Source organism: Astatotilapia calliptera, chromosome 15, assembly GCF_964374335.1.
Source record: "Astatotilapia calliptera chromosome 15, fAstCal68.1, whole genome shotgun sequence".
Classification (NCBI taxonomy): Eukaryota; Metazoa; Chordata; class Actinopteri; order Cichliformes; family Cichlidae; genus Astatotilapia; species Astatotilapia calliptera.
The window spans coordinates 41,295,580-41,312,760 of record NC_137436.1 but is presented as its reverse complement, the minus strand read 5'-3'; the positions used below and the strand labels follow the sequence as shown (position 1 = coordinate 41,312,760).

The window sequence follows — 17,181 nt, the reverse complement described above, 5'->3', positions numbered from 1 at the left end:
CGGAGTTGCTTTAACCCCAAGTTAAGCGCGCGCACGAGGATACATAAAGCCCTGATTAGTGGAGCACAGATTAAGCGAGTCACCATGGAGACGGAGGGAAAGAAGGCGCGGTCAATGTATCTTACAGTGCTTGAGGCCGAAATTCTGATGGCAGCATAGGGCTTTGGAGCGTGATGTCACGGGGGTGGGCGATAACATGCAAATTTTGCGGAAAAAAGTAACACAGCCTCAGCTGCAAAACAAAGTGAGCATGCATGGCAAACATAGCCGACAGAGTCAATGCGTGAGTGTTAATTTAAACATTGATCGAGGGATTTCCACCCATTTAACACGTTATTTTATTATATTTTATTTTATTTTTTATTTCATACATTTTATTTTGTGATGTGATGTGAGCGCAGGTGCAACCCAACAGGCCCCAAACGTTCCTGGCAGCAAGTAAAAATGAAATATAAAAATATAGTCCAAACAGGTAAGGTGTAATTGTATTATGAGCCATAGTGCTTGGTCTGTTTGTCCGATGTAAATCAATTGCAGTTAGAGGCTACATTAATTTTCTTTCTGTAAGCACTTATTGAAATTATCTGAGCACATTACAAGTACATATTTGCTTACTCTGTATGCTCAAATGTGGCCCGTTATAGCCAACAGAAAAAAAAGCAGAGGCCCGAAAAACAGGTGGGGGTCCTCCACCACCACCACTCACAGAGGCTGAGCAGTTGGCTTCCACATTTGTGATAATGTTGGCAGCATCACATATGATCTTCACAGTGCAGAGAACACAAATTAGCATCCATTACTATAATGAAATAATTTGTTAGTTTGAAATGCTACAGGGAACTATGTACCTGTACATTAATGCTGTGGAATAAATGTAAACTTTAAGTAGTAGTTCAAGTATCACCACATCATGAATTAAGTTTCGTTCATCCTGATACCTGCAATTTTGTGGCATCCCTCTTTGATAAATCTTGTGGGTCTATGACCGGGGAACACCACAAACGAGTACAGGAGACGTTTCAGTGCAACTGTAACATTCCTGACTGCCCGACAGACGGTAGCCTTGGAAACGTGCTCAGCGTCACCAATATTATACAGAAAGCTCCCGTTTGCAAAAAACTGAAGTGCAATACACCTTGTTCCCATTTTCTTCCATTTTTCAGTGACAAAGTTTCTACTGCAGCTTTAAAAGTGAAGCACAAGCTCACCTCTCCTCTCACTGCCCCTTACTTAGGTGACAAAGCTCAGTCGACCGTTACAGCCACTGCCTGGGAAGCATAAGCTTACATTAAAAGAACAGCAACTGGTATTTTGTCCTACCTGCAAACTGCACCTCACTGCTGCCCTGTGAAAATAACCAGTACTGTGAGTAAATACAAATTATAGGATTCATTTTCTTTTCAGTTTGGATTGGTTGAGACTACTTGTTTAGGTTAAGACACTAAAATGTATCTAGTTAGCTTTGGGCACAAACACACTATTGGTTACTTAAGACAGTAAAAACAGAAAGCTCCTGTTTGCAAAAAACCGAAGTGCGATACAAATAATATGCACAGAACTGAGAGAATGTCTGCGATGTGTCACATGAGCAATATTAGGCCTGAGGATGTTATTCAAATAAATTATAGATTGTGCTGAAAAACGGTAACGTTCACACAGGAAATCATCAGGAAATGATCAAATGTCCGAACGCGCTCTAATCACTCTCTCCTGGCGGAGAGCTCTGCGGAGAATTTGGGCTTCACGATCTACTGGCTCTTCAAGGAAGGGACACGCCATGTCTGACACTTCCTACTGTCAGGTTTCCGACAAAGAGGCGGAGACAGTCAGGGTTAGTTGAAGTAAACCTGCTAGGGGGCAGGTTAGCTTCACAGAGATTTTGGTATCATTATGAGACCCTGAAACTGTGTGCTGGAGGAAAACTCATAGTTTTGGATGTTTGTCCACATCACAGGTGATCACATATCAAAAAGCATGAACGATGGGACAGCTGGTGTCTGCAGTGCTTCCTTTTCATTGGCCGTAACATTTGATGTCACTTAACAACAAAGATGTTTGTTGTTATGACTTCTCTGCAGCAGAGCAGCTCATCCACTCATTGAAAGGTTGATGGTTCGATCCCTGGATGTAATAAATTTACAGTTTACTAACAATAATCCCAAAATGCTCTTTGATATCAGAGTATGAATGTGTGTGAATGTTAGACGGACAGTGCTTGAATAAATGAATGTGAATGGGTGAATGATGTATAGAGTGCTTTGAGGGCTTCAATAGAGTAGAGAGTGCCGTATAAGAACCGGTCCATTCACCATTTACATCCTACAGCTACTGAATTTTACTGAAGCCAGTTCTGCATTGGCTTCAGCTACAGTTGAAGCCAATGCAGAACTGGGGGATAAAAAGTCCGACTGCACATGATTAGAAATGAATAGGAAAACAACCTTATTGCTGGCTAACTCGATGACCTCAGTAAATACTTTCTGATTATTTTAGGATCTATTAAAAATGTTTATATTAAATATATTGGACCTGATTAACCTTTAGAAAGAAAAGTATGCTTTATGGCGGGCCTGTCCTGTGGTTGATGATCCCTCAGTGTCACAGTCAGACCTGCCCTGTGCTTTTCATGCATGGGTGACATGAGGCCAAGCCAATGAAAGGGCTCAGTCTTAGGCTTTGCAAACCAGTGGGTGATATCACAGTGGATACAGACACCTTTGATACAGGGGTTAAGCTAAAGGACACACAGCACAGGCATTAAGAGCAGCCTCATTATCAGTTGTTTTACATACTTGTAACACAACGTCCGCTGATGACAGCATTAAATGCTGCCATGAGGCTGTGGCCCTTAAAGGGAAAATAATGATATCTCAGTTTCATTTTGCCACCCATCCATCCATCCATCCATCCGTCCATGCATCCATCCATCCATCCATCCATCCATCCGTCCGTCCATGCATCCATCCATCCATCCATCCATCCATCCATCCATCCATCCGTCCGTCCATGCATCCATCCATCCATGCACCCGTCCATCCATGCACCCACCCACCCATCCACCCACCCATCCATCCGTCCGTCCGTCCGTCCGTCCGTCCATCCATCCATGCACCCGTCCATCCATGCACCCACCCATCCATCCATGCACCCACCCACCCATCCATCCATCCGTCCGTCCGTCCGTCCATCCATCCATGCATCCATGCACCCGTCCATCCATGCACCCACCCATCCATCCATCCATCCATCCATGCACCCACCCATCCATCCATCCATCCATCCATCCATGCACCCACCCATCCATCCATCCATCCATCCATGCACCCACCCATCCATCCATGCACCCATCCATCCACCCATCCATCCGTCCGTCCATCCATCCATGAGATGTTATGCTCAACAAAATATCACAGATTGATGTCAGATATCTTTCTGGCTCTGTGGGATGTGTGTGTTGTGGTGTGAGTCAACAAAATGTTCCTTTTTATTGCTTTTTTCCCTTTTTTCACTTATTTGTCTGTTTTGCTTCTAACAGAACCACAGCTGTATGTCCGCTTCGACATCTGGGAGCAAGGCAACATTAGCCCCTTACAGCTGAGTGACAAACTGCAGGGGGCACTGCGCCACGCACTGTGTGATGTTGTCATGGAGCTGAGAGTATTGCCAAACCCTCTTTGTGTCGGGGTCCTCTGCCCAGCAACGAAAGCTCAGAAAGAAGAGGCAAAAGGTGAGCTCATTACTGCATCTGTATGCTGGGTCTGTTGTGTCTGCACCTATTTGCAATCAGATTGTACCAAGCAGTCCAATAAAAACAATGCTTTACAGTGTAATATCATTCACCACACTTCTGACACTGTGTCAACAAAAACACTGATGTCATGGCTTATGTTCGAGGAGCAGCAGAGATAATTGGCTCTGTCTACGTCCTAAAAGTTTGATAATGGGTCTGAAACGGTCGCTGTTTACCTCAAATATGCAAATGTAGCCAAAATAGCCAAAGAGGTTTATTTTTCTAAAATGATTTTGACACATTGTTGCTGTGCGGTGCACGGTGTTACATGAAAGCTGTAGTCAGCAGCAGTTTCATGTTGTTACAATGTTTTTGTCTTTAGCAAATCAAATAACAAACGTTCACTGCAAGACAAAACTACAAGCAGATGAACCAGAAGGTTGATTCTGTTCATCTGGACGTCGCCTTCTCATCCTTCAGGTTTCCACAAACTTACAGTCAGTACATTCACATAATGACTGAAAGTAGCACCACTGACTAACAGTGGGTTGTGAGGTCAGTTTCATTATCATTGAACTGTCATGATCATTGATCAGTGGCCATGAGTGGCGTTCACAGAGAGTCGGGGGCTGGCTGCAATCACAGCATTGTAAGATGGCGACAGAGAAGCAGCGGTGCTACAGCCAGGTGTAGGTGTACTCTATATTTGTGCTTTCTTGACCCGCAGACAGTCCTGTTCCTAAACGCGAGTCTCTTTCGGAGTAGTAGGCGACTATGCCATGGGTTTTTTTTCCCCCCCATCATTTGTTTTTCAGTTTTTAGTTTAATGCTTGAATCTTGAGCTGGTACAACTCAGCGGATAATTACACAACCCAAATGGTGTTTGAGTAGGTCTCAAAAATGGATGCAGCTGTCCCTCCAGGACTGCTCTCTGGTATCAAAGGGACGTCCTGCTAACCTTTTAACTACAAAGCCACAAATTTAGCTGAGCCTACATTATCAATGCCGTCCTCAGAGCGAGGCGAAGAATTCTGTTTGCTGACAGATTTTCTGTTTGTTACCAACATGGAGTGTACTGCTGGCCTTTGTACATATTCAGTGAGATGGTTTACCTGCTGCTGCATAATGGCCCGTTTGGCCGGATTAATCCAATATTCATGCTGCTTCATCTGTTTGTGGCCTTCCACACTGATATCATGACACAGATCAGAGGTTTAATGATGGTGATGGTGAAAATTGGCAAGTTGTCCTCTGAGCTGATAATATCAGCACAAGCAGACTTAGACCGATGGGTCACAAAGGACTCCAGATTACCCCACACTTTGGAATTTGTCAGATACCCCACAAGCATGGAATCTGTTTTTGGTTAACCCAACATCAGAGGATGACATGGAGGAGACGCAGCAGCACACACTGAAGCTGCAGGGCCTTTGTGGAAAGGTAACGTTTTAACACGTTGGTACGACAGACTGATTTCCTTTTCCTGTTTGAATGTAGTAAAGCTCCCTCCCATGTTATGTTTGACCCTCATGTAATTGGTCATGAAAGCACTCTATTATCAGGCTTATTTGCCTCACAGACTAAACGAATAATCTAGAAGCGTGTGGGATATTTGGATGCGGGCGTTCGTGACACCCGGTGGCAGAAAGCAGAACAGCATGGAGGATCTCACTGCAGCCATCCTTGGGAAACGTTTAAGACTTTAATTGAAGTTTGATTGTGAAATGTTCTTCAGGGCTGCGGATTCCTTTGGCTGAGGCGAGAGAAGTGAAGGACAGCCCCAGGCAGCGCAGTGGCTCAAGGGTTTTTAAAACCAGTCCATCTCCGATCAGCTTAATCCAAGCTGTAGGAGGCGCCCCCACGACAGGAAGTAGCACACCCGAGTCCACCACGCCTACTGGCAAAAGCACTCGCCGCAGCTTCTGGGACATACTGGTCAGTTACTGGCTTTCTACGTCAGCATTTTGTGATCATTTAAAAAACAATCGTTCCTTTTTTGCACAGTTCCCAGTGCTTATTGACTGTTCGTCTAGTTTCGACAGATCAGACGTGTCGTCACAGACACGTATGAAAGTAAGCATGTTTCTTTCCCTCCATCAGAGTAAGCCAGACTCGGCCGAGCTCGGGAGCCCCAAGACGACAGACGACATTGTGCAGGAGAAAGGCGAGGAGGGCCGAGCAGCGCGCCGCAGACACAAGACGGAGAATGTAAAGCAGCAGTGGAGCCAGGACAAGACGGTGGCTGTGGAGCTAGAGCAGACCCAGAGGTGGGACTCACTGAAGCCACTTTGAGTTATTATACTGAACACTAACTGCATCAGGGAGCTAGAAATCATACAAAGTTGAACCCTTATGCAGTCCTTGGAGAGAATACGGACACAGCGTGGGCTGTGCAGTTCCTCCTTCTACTTCATGTAAGAGTGTGATATCGCAGGAAAAGACCAATTATTACTAATGAAAGCTACATGACACATCATATATGCAGCATTTTTCCTGTGTGGCCCTCAATCATATATTGGCCCCTTGGGTTAACACTTGGACATTAATGCTTTGAGAGCCGCTTGTCTAAAGCGCATTAAAACTTTATATCGAGAGGAAAGCAAGAAGAGCTGAAATCATTCTGGTATGGTTTAGAAGATGGTCAAATTTAACCTCCTAAGACACGAACTCCTTCATGGCGTTTTTAATTTCTCTTTGCTGTTTAGGCTGATTGGATGTAAAAGCAAAGAATGATCTTTTTACCTGATGTAGTGTCTGAGAAAAATGAGATCCACATATGAGGACATTCGTTCTATATCTCGATAGAACAGTGGTGAATAATTGTGGTCTAGACAACCCAAAATGTGAAGTCCACATATGTGGACGCCCGGTCCTAGCAGGTGGGTCTGCACTATGTATGGAGAAAGCTGATAGGTGTAAGCTGCTGCACAGTCTTGCTGGTGGCTCTTCAGTCTCAGACTGTACATAGATGCACACAGCTGCTGCATCGTCACCATTTAGCTTCATTGGCATTTTGATGCCTGTTAGATCATTGGCTGCTGCTGTGGTTGCCTTTTGGACTCACCAGTGACTGTATTTACAGATGAAAGACACCAGCTAATACTTGCAAGACTGGTTAGCAAGTTGCTGTGACTGACAGGCTGTTAGCTGGTTAGTGTGCGGTGTCCTTGGTTTCACATCAGATGTCTTCCAGCGCGATCACGATGCCTGGTTTCAGAAAAGGCTAAGACAGCATGATGCTTGAGTGGGTGGAGTCACAGTGCCAGTACTGTCCATTTCATATTTAAAGATTAAATATTTTACCATGTATGGTAGTATTGTCATTTCTGTCTTAGATATGGAGCTGAGAAAGCAGAAATCTTGCCTGACCACCACTGCATCACTGATGGCAGGCAACAAGCCTTTAAACCACCAAAACAGGTTTTCTCTCTGCTGTGAGTCCCATAGAAATGTGGTTTAATGAAGTGTGGGGGGTTTGTGGCTGTGCAGGAGGCAGCTGTCTCAGTTTGAGGAGGGAGATGCAGGCACTCTGGACCCCATTTACCAAGATATCTGCCAGCCGTGGATAACTTTCATGGCCAAACTTGGTAAGTTTTATCTCTACATTCATCCAGAATCTGAAAACTTATTTGAGAAGTTGGGGGTTTATATTCTGCGAGCTCTCACACTCTGTGTTACTCTCAGGTTGCCCCTCCATTCAGCAGTGTACCACTAAAACGGCCTCACACTTCCTGCTGCCTTCCATCTTGGCAGAGATTGTCAGTTTGGTCAGTTCGCTGGCCGCCGACACAACAGTGAAGACATTTCGAAAGACGAGGTGAGTTTTTACATCGTGCTTTTCTTGGTAATCGATCATCACTCTTACCTTCCTGATGTTGAGAGCAATAAAAAGTAACGCTGAGTTGTGATATTTTTTGTTGCCGAGGTGCATGAAAGCTGTTGTTGTGCTCTGACATTCAAAAACACCTCAGCTGAGACTCTTCAGCTTCAGCTCAAATGTCGATTGTTGCTTCCAATGCAAATGACATTTCCACAGCTTTCATTCACTTTCATCTCTGCAGCTGATCTTCCAACTGCTGTCTGCACTTCATCAAATGGCATTCCAGCTACTTTCAGCCTCCTCATGCTTTGAGTCATTTTGACTCTTCAGCTGAAATTTGAATGACTTTTATTGGTTATAAGTCCAACTTGCTGTCATCTCTTTCAGTGCAGACCCCTGAAAGCGAACAAATTGTTCTCGCAGACTTCTTAGCAGCCTGCTCGTTAGAAAACACTGTGAATAAGAAGTGTGCGCTCTCTGGAGCCACACAACTTCTTCGTTCCTGATTGTTGCCACACAGATACCGAGTCACTGTTGTGATCGCACTCGAAAATCAGTGCTCCTTTAGACTTCTCAGACATATAATCAATGAACACGACTATAGACACACAGTTTTACCTTATAGAAGTTAGGCGCTGTTTTTGGGTTACCACCCCCAGTTCATCCTCTGTCAGCCATGAGGCCTTTTATTTCTCTCCCTTTACTGCAGCATTTATTGTGATTGGCTGCCCCTCACAAACTAAAGGTTTGACGAGCAGGTCGCGTTGGTGACGTTTCAAAAATAGAAAAAAATGTTAAACTGAGGATTTTGAGCAAACAGCTGCAGCTTCGGGTCACACTCAGAAACACTTAGACTGAGCTCAGGGGGCCGAGCAGGTCATCCACTAATCAGAAGGTTGGTGATTCGATGCCTGGCTGCTCCAGTCTACATGCCACATGTCTGTGCACAAGATACTGACCCCAGGTTTCTCTCAGCTTCATCCACTGGAATGCATCCAATGCACTTAGCCATAGAAAGCAGTGCTTCTATGAATGGGACTGAAACATTAAGACATGTTGCATGAAGCACTTTGAGAGCTCAGAGAGTAGAAAGGCATATTTTTGGAAACTGTTAACAGGATATATACCATACCTGGTGGGCGCCCTCTGACTGCACACTGCCATTAAAGTCGTTCAGCTCTATAATATTGCACCTGTATTATACTTTTTGCAGCTGCCCCACATCTGGAGACCATTTTGTGCCGCTCCCTCTTGGCCAGAACCTCAGCCAACCACCAGACGCTGTGAGGAGCTTCATTCTCATCGGCCGCAACTTCCATCAGTGGCACTACAGCACAGAGCAAGGTAACCACTGCAATACCAGCCGTTCACATTAGCCCCTTACTACCTTACCCTCTGCACAGGCTATGCATCACTACCTCAGCTCCAGTGTGTTTTAAACAGCCTGTTATGGTTGTTTCCTTTTTCTCCAATTCATCAGGAAATCAGAATATTTGATTAGAAATGAATGCCGTTCATAGATTTGTGCAGCCCTGATATAGATGTAGTAAGTGATGAGTCTTTCTGTAAGAGTCCATGTTTGAAATTGAACAGCCGTTCAAGTACGAGTACATCGGTGTCATCCATCAGTTTTCCAAAGCCGACCCCAGCTGACCTTTAGGTGCGAGGTGGGGCGCACTGTGGACAGGCCACCATACTTGCATAGAGAGACGTTCACACATTCATTCACACCTACAACCAATTTAGAAACACCAGTTAACCTAACATACGTGTCTTTGTTCACGGAGAGCCACACAGGCACACGGAGAACATGCAAACTCCCGCTGACCCCAGCTTTAAACCCAGTGACGGCGACCACCACATTATATTATTGGATGGCGATATGTTCAAATGACACATTGTTAGATTTATATTTTATCATCTACAAAGTACCAGAGTTTTTAGAATAAAAGTTAATTACTTTGTCTCCCTCCTGCTTAATTACCAAACAGTCAGTTGACAGATGAGCAGAATCAAGGCCAAACAAAACAAGATGAAGGTAACGGTGAGAACGAGCTGCAACAAGACTGCACAATGCAAAACACAGAATAAAAGCATTTAATGAGAAATGATCAAGAATAATTGAAAACAATAAACAGGCTTATAAAGACAATGAGAGAGAAAAAGCATCACATAAAAACAAGTCCATGTAAAGTGTTGTTGCTGGTCGAGTCATTCGTTGCTTCTAATGAGCAACAGATGACCCCATAATAAAGTAAAATAGAAGTCCAATAAACACATTATCCTGTGATGTTCTTTTGTTTCCTCATTATTGTAATCAATCACATTTCAGTCTGTAGTTCGTCTCATGCAAGTAAGTGCAGTTCAAAGAGCTTCACAGACGACTGAGAAGCCGACGATGAGACAAAGCGAACTGAAACCAAACAGAAGGTGGAATAAAAGGACGTTAAATACAAGCGCGCTCAGAGTTCAGCACATCAATGAGGATTAGCCCCAAGTCCAGTGTTGTGGTTCTACGGTGGAACAGGAAGGAACGTGCGCTCCGAGTGTGGAGGAATTTAAGTTCATGTTAACGTCTTGTTCATGAGTGGAGTGGGAGACTAACGTATAGTCAGACCGTCCATCCTGGTGAGAAAGAGCAGAGTGTGGAATCAATGCTCTCAGCTTCCTGGTCTGTCTACGGTCCTACTCATGGGTGAGGCTACCATAGAAAACACAAGTAGTGGAAATGAAGGGTGTGTGTCTGTCTCACCCTCAGAGTGGGGTGAGTAACTTGGCCATGGGGTAAAGACCAGCAGCTGTTTGATATCGAGGTTGTTTAGGCATTTGACCTGGATGCCTGCTGGGTGAGGAGTTTGTGGTTGACTCGGTAAATGAAAGCTGTGTTTGGTTGCACCGAACATTATGTCAAACATTTCCACTATAAGCAGCAGAGGATGGAAACACAACAAAATGACACAAACAAAAAAGAAACCTCTGAAAAGTTGATTAAACATCATATAGTTGAATAAAATGCTACATTATAAACTATAGTAAATAATTACCAAAAACTAAAAAGAATCAACATGAATAAAACTATAATTTACATATAACAAAGTCAACAAACATGATGGCTATAAAACATAAATACAGTTTAATTTGAGATATTAATGTCTAACTGTAGTGTAGTTTATATCTTATGGCACAACATATGAGTCCTTTCAGGTGTCCAGTGAGTGAAGTCTGCTTTTGTCTCATGCAGAGCTTCTGTTTCTAGTTTTTTCTCATTTATTCGACTGCTGCAAAATAAAGTTCGGCCTCATTTCTGTTGCTTTTGTGTCGCAGCAGCTAATCACACACTGCTAGTCTAGTGAGGATATTCTTGAGGTAAAGCTGTTCGGTATATTAGGCTGGCATAGACCTGTCTGCAGCATGTTGCTAACACTTGTTTTAACACCATGAGTAGTGTGGAGGAGACGCTCCACGTGTTTCCTGTTGAAGCTTTGAACGTGCTCTGTCCTCGCCGCCGCCGCCGCCGCTGCTCTTTGATTCTGTGTTTCTCTGTCCGTGCTCGCTGCTCTCTAACATCTGTCTTATTTTTGTTTTGCTTACATCGGTTTGTGTCGAGCTGTGTTTCACTGTCCACGCCGCCTTGCTGTTTGTACCTCCTCTGTTTACCCACAGAAGACAGTTCAGATGAGGAAAACAGCCCAGTGCTAAATAGGTTCACACGTAAGTTTGCTCCTCAGCTTACCAACAACTTTCATGGTAATGGGATTTTCTTTATGGCTGCGTTTTGTCAATATATTGGTTTGTTTGTTTGTTTTTCTATATTCTCAACAGCTGAAATATATGTAAGCGAGCTTTCACAGAGAACAGCAGAATACTTCACATGTTGACATGAAAGTCTTAGAGAGTCAGTGTGATAAAAAGATGTTAGTGTGTTCGCCTCTTCAGTTAAACTGAATTTTTACTGGTTCTTTAAGACCTGCAGTTTTTTAAGATCCATGATCTGAATTTAAGGCATTAAAATGTCTTAAATTCATTTTTAATGGGTCTCAAACTTAGTTGGATTTATGAGATTTGTTTTACATTATAAATAAAAGACGACTGAAGTTGCATTAACTTCAGTCGTGTTTTTAATTGTATCGATCACCCTGTAACAAAGCTACAGAACGGAGCCATCATCATAAAACGATAACCACGAATGCTAACTATGTCGCCTCGCCACTTTAAAACACATCAGTTAATCAGACTAATTGTTATGCTGTGATAGCAAAGTTTTTAATGTGGACTGTATAGAAAACATGGATCTATTCATGTGACGTCCTCTTGTTCATCCTCGAGCTACGACTGTGAAAGCCGCGGGATACTCGATGCTCATTGGCTAACAGCTCGATCACAATTTAGAAAATAAATGTATTTTTACTTTTGACTTCTTTACAATCAGACTTATTTCTGCAGTTAGTCCCCTGCACTGGAACCCATGTCCGGTTCTTATTACACTACATGGCTTCATGATGTTAGCAGTTCTCTTCTTGAATAGTTTCTCCATAGCTTCATAGTTTGGGGCTGAATATTACTAATTTATACTTTGAGGTAACAAATAAATAACTAAACCTGCCACAAACCAAAGTGAAGTAAAAGCAGCCCCGTGACGTTGTGTCTCACACTGACGAGGAGAATAAAACGCACACATTGAGAGAATAGCACTCATGAGCTTTTATAAAGCTGCAGCACCAATACGTTTTGTTTAAGCGCACCTTAAATCATCTTGAAGCTGAAATGCTGTTTGACCTTTCTGTGGTAATGATATTACTTCATCATTCTCTGCTTCCTTTCTGCGGGGATATCACGACCGCCGCTCGCAAACAGGTTTACATCGGTTTTAAAAAATAACCACGTTTCTTCACTCCTGATAATCAAGCCAACACTGTTTTTGTGGTCCATCGAACGCTGTGATTTCAGAAGCAGCATCACAGTAAAGCTTTCGCTCTCGTCAGTCAAACCTCAGAAACCCCAAAACCTCCCAGGAAGTGAAAAACCTGCGAAGCAGCTGCCCAGTACGTTTGTATTTAAAACTCAGTTATGTTCATCTGACAGTTCAGTAAAGATTGTGATCAGAGTCAGCTGGGACTCTTTGTTGAAGGACATAGCACAGCCTGCTGGGCAGCTTGGACTCGTATTGCTTTGCTGTTGCACTGACTTTCTGTCTTTTCTGTCCAGCTCATAAAGGCTTCCAGCGCTTCGATGCTCTGGAGCAGAGCGATTCGGTCGGTCCGAGCCAGGCTGGGGTGGGAATGGCTCCTCGCCAGAGGTTCCTCTTTATCAGCATCCTGGACAAAGAGGTGATTTGGGATATGGAGGCCTCTGTACACTCTGTATATCCCTCAGGCCGGGCAGAGAACAAGATCCCAAAGGGTCCCATTTGTAATGGCTTTCAAATACATGAACTTGTCCTTAGATGTATTTTTGTCAGTGGGTGCTTGAGCAAATAAAGATGGTGCTCTGACAGCGCATGTGTATAAGCTGCCCACAATAATGAAAATGTGTGACATATAAGCCTACGTGGTAGCCAGGTTACTAGCCCAAAGATCTTTAATCCTCTGGGTTTTTTACCTTTATTAGCGTGTTTTTGAAGCCAAATGCTGTCATTTCTCTGTAAAGCAAATTTCTCTGATATCTTTTCAAAAAGGTAGCACACATATCCTCATTGTGCTTCATAATTAAGCTGTGGGATTATGTTTCTAAGTACAAGTGTGCTCTTTAAAACATGATTGTAATACTTCACCGTTGGTTCTTCAGGTGACGCTGTACAGCTACAACTGGTCCGTGGATCTGGGCGCCTCTCTGAATCGCGAGCTGGTGCGTCTGGTGAAGTGGCAGAATGCGAGGGCTCACGTCGTCCACTGCCTGTTCAATCAGAAGATGGGTCTCTTCCATCACTACTGCTTTTCCGATGCTCCCATCCATGAAATAGACTCCAAGCAGGTGAAAACACTCTGGTGTATTGTAAGCAGGCCAACAGCAGTACAGGAAGAAAAGCATCATGGGATCACTTCATTGTTAGTTATTTGTGAGGGACGTTTTGTGATGTCTGTACTCAGTGAGAGCTGAGTCAGAGAGAGCACACAGAGGGTTTAAGCACTGAAGCACCATTTAGTACATAAACTGTACCTCAAAGATGGCCTTAACTGGTTGCTGAATGCCCGTTTTAAAAGCAGGACAGCCTCACTGTGTCTTAGGTTTTAGGTTATGAGCAAGTTGTCGTCTTATAAGTAATCAGGTAATCAGACTTGGCAGTCAGACCCACAAATGAAAGCTTACTACATTGTTTTTTTTCTGTGTATAAACAATGTAAAATACTTTTTGGTGACTGTTTTGTTTACATACACGTTACCAAAGTCCGTCTCTGAGGATACTTCAGTCTCCTCTGATATTTACAGGTGCCCAAACAGTCCTGTTGTTGTCTGTGCCACCCCAACATGCTTTGCTGGGTAGATTGCACTGCATGACTGGAGCGCAGCATCAAACTGTTAAACTGTACAGTTGCACACTTCCTACAAAATCCAGCAAAATGTAGTTTACGGTCCAGTTACCCCAGCAGGTGTCTAGCAGCTTAGTCTGCCCTCACCTGTCAGTCAAAGCTTTCGATTCTTAAAAATAGAGATCAACGCATTTTTGATACAAATCTGTTGATGTGCTTTTTGGCCGTTAAGCACCGACTTCATTTTTTAGCCCTGGAGTTTTCTTTTGGGTTCAGTATCGCATACTTTATTCTAACGTCATTTGTGTGTGTGTGTGTGTGTGTGTGTGTGTGTGTGTGTGTGTGTGTGTGTGTGTATGCATACATACATACATACATACATACACACACAAATGAAGTCAGTGCTTAATGGCCAAAAAGCATATCAACAGATTTGTATCAAAAATGCATTGATCTCTATGTATGTGTGCATACATATATATTCATATATGTATGCACACATACATATATGAATATATATGTATGTGTGCATACATATATATTCATATATGTATGCAAGGCAGTCAAAGCAGTCAAAGTTGAAGGTACAGTGCTCTGACAGAGGAATCAGTTCCAGCTCCAGTAATACTGACTTTATGAGAGAAGCTGCAGTATGGACTGAAAGTAGTATTCGAGTATTTGATTTGGAACCCAGGGCGTATTTTTTATTCATGGTATTTCAGCAGCTGCTGAGTCACCAGCAGCTCTCACAGTCAGTGCTGTGCTTGTCCTGCATTAGAGAAAGAAAGGAGGCAGCTGACTACGATCGGCCATCATGTGTTCACATGTGGTGACAGCAAATGACCAGTGTCAAACTCACTGCAGAGGTTGTTATGTGGCATCAGCACTGTGGCAGTCACCGCGTGCTTCCTGTAATGACACGCTGTGTTAACTGAGTTCTGCAATGACAGGCTGTGCCGCTCAGTTATTGTGCAACTGTGGAATATGATCTGCACAGGGGTGTTTTTCATATAAAAGCAGGACGATTAACGCTGCTTAACATGTCAGACGTGGTCCTGCCACAATGATTGTTCTGGGAGAATAATCACAGCCTTCTTTCTTTTTATAACAGCAATATAAAAAATGACATCAGAAAAACCTCGGCAGCATTTTCAGGCTCCCCCTTAGACCTCAGACTTGCCTCTAAAAAGCACGGCTGCACCTTCTGTTTCTGCTGCATCTGGTGGGGAGCTGGTGAGGAGAACAGGATGCTAGCTCAGGTGGAATCAGCCTGGGAGGGTAGCATCTGCACTCGCGCTGTCACAGGAGGCAGCAGCTCCCGGAGCACACTTCATGCAGCTGTTGTGTCCCGAGGACGAATTTGTGTGACTCCCACATGGATGGTGATGTCATTACTTGATCCAGCCTGTTAGTGGTCCTCGTGCTATTTATGAGTTTCAGTGACGATGTGTCACAGTAATGTGTTTTCATCTTGTACTATGATACAATAGTTGTATAGAGAGCTGCAGGGCTGCATCTCTGTGGTTCCTCTTACAAAAAGCTGAAATCGTCGCGGCTTATTACAGTAAATAAGCATCGTTTATCATTTTTGCAACATGCACACAAAATGCTAATGTCAGGCTATGACAGCTGTAGCCGTGGGACTATAACCACCTCTTAGCATGTACGTAATTAGCCCGAGAGGTTTGGGATTTATCTGAGTGTGAGTGTCATTTTTAAATGAGCATTTCTTGCTTTTGCATCAGAACCATTTCTGCTTTGCTCCGTTTGTCCTCCTGCAGCATTTTCTGTACGATCACTGTAAAGTTTGGCTTTTTAGATACAAGAGGTGTTTTTTAACTTTGGTCTGCTACTAGTCGCCCCTACTACACTTATCTCGTGTAAAATATTCAATATTTGGGAGATGCTGCAGTGTGCAAACTGTTTTCAGTTCAGTCGCTTGACATCCTGTGTAAATATTGGCAGGCAAAGACTGTCACTGAAGCCTCTTCCATATTTATGCCACTTGCAGCTTCATCAAAGCTCGCTGTGGCTCGATTCAGCTTTGTTTTCTGTTTTGCGTGTCTCAGCAAAAACTGCTGGACACCCTTTATTAAATATGGAGTTTTGGATCAATATGCAGTTGATGGTGTTGGCAGCAGAAACCAAAACAAGATTTTTCAGCCACACGACTAAGCATTTTTATTCTCCTTGATTATTACCCTTCTCTATCTGCTGTCTTCTTATGTTGTCCGGATCATATCCTGGAAATATAACCCTGTCACATCAGCGGCCTTGTTTTCCAAAATGGAGGACTTAACCACCTCAGTGCAGTTTAGCCTCTGTCAGTTTCCATTCATCCTCCTCGATTATTTATGATCCTCTCTCACACAGAGGGCTTTGGGTTGTAGGTTTCTGTAGTCTGCTGTGCCGCCTGTTTAATAACTGTTTGCAAAGCATCTTTTACATCCCATCTTCCCTCCCACTCTCACACATCAGCTGTCACATCAGCTTCGCTGCTCTGAGGACAGCAGTGCAAGAAGGCTCCACTTCTACAGCTACTGATTGATTTTACAATCGTTTTTCCTGGTGAGATGAAGGGGGTGTCATACGTGATAGTGTACTACAGATGGCTTGAGAATTGGGCGACTAAAAAGGCTTCTGTGTTGGAACATCTGGAAAAATGTAGGCAGAGAAAGCAGAGTGACGGCATCAGCGACTGCTGCTAAAATACAAGAGACATCATGCAAATGATAAAGCCATCAAGCCACAGAGCTTTTCAAAAATCGATTAAAACTAGCTTGCATCGTGCAGCATTGGCGTAGATGGAACATTGATTTGTAACCTGTGATTCAATTCAATTCAATTTTATTTATATAGCGCCAAATCACAACATAAGTCGCCTCAAGGCGCTTCATAGATACAGAGAGAAAAACCCAACAATCATATGACCCCCTATGAGCAGCACTTTGGTGACAGTGGGAAGGAAAAACTCCCTTTTAACAGGAAGAAACCTCCAGCAGAACCAGGCTCAGGGAGGGGCGGGGCCATCTGCTGTGATTGGTTGGGGTGAGAGAAGGAAGACGGGATAAAGACATGCTGTGGAAGAGAGACAGAGGTTAATAACAGATATGATTCAGTGCAGAGAGGTCTGTTAACACATAGTGAGTGAGAAAACAGTGATGT

General features: G+C 43.6%; 1 protein-coding gene across 12 annotated transcripts in view; it reads left to right on the top strand.

Moving 5' to 3' along the window:
- szt2 (SZT2 subunit of KICSTOR complex) overlaps positions 1–17,181 on the top strand; it is a 108,303-nt gene that overhangs the window by 59,367 nt on the left and 31,755 nt on the right. For 10 of the 12 annotated variants that reach the window (XM_026194042.2, XM_080290143.1, XM_080290137.1 and 7 more), the window contains 9 exons: positions 3,536–3,727; positions 5,466–5,665; positions 5,831–5,997; positions 7,220–7,317; positions 7,415–7,547; positions 8,764–8,894; positions 11,214–11,261; positions 12,756–12,877; positions 13,335–13,520. In XM_026194042.2, coding sequence (XP_026049827.2) covers positions 3,536–3,727; positions 5,466–5,665; positions 5,831–5,997; positions 7,220–7,317; positions 7,415–7,547; positions 8,764–8,894; positions 11,214–11,261; positions 12,756–12,877; positions 13,335–13,520 — 1,277 coding nt within the window. The remainder of the gene's footprint in view (positions 1–3,535; positions 3,728–5,465; positions 5,666–5,830; positions 5,998–7,219; positions 7,318–7,414; positions 7,548–8,763; positions 8,895–11,213; positions 11,262–12,755; positions 12,878–13,334; positions 13,521–17,181) is intronic. The other 2 variants (XM_080290135.1, XM_080290140.1) reach the window with 2 other exon arrangements.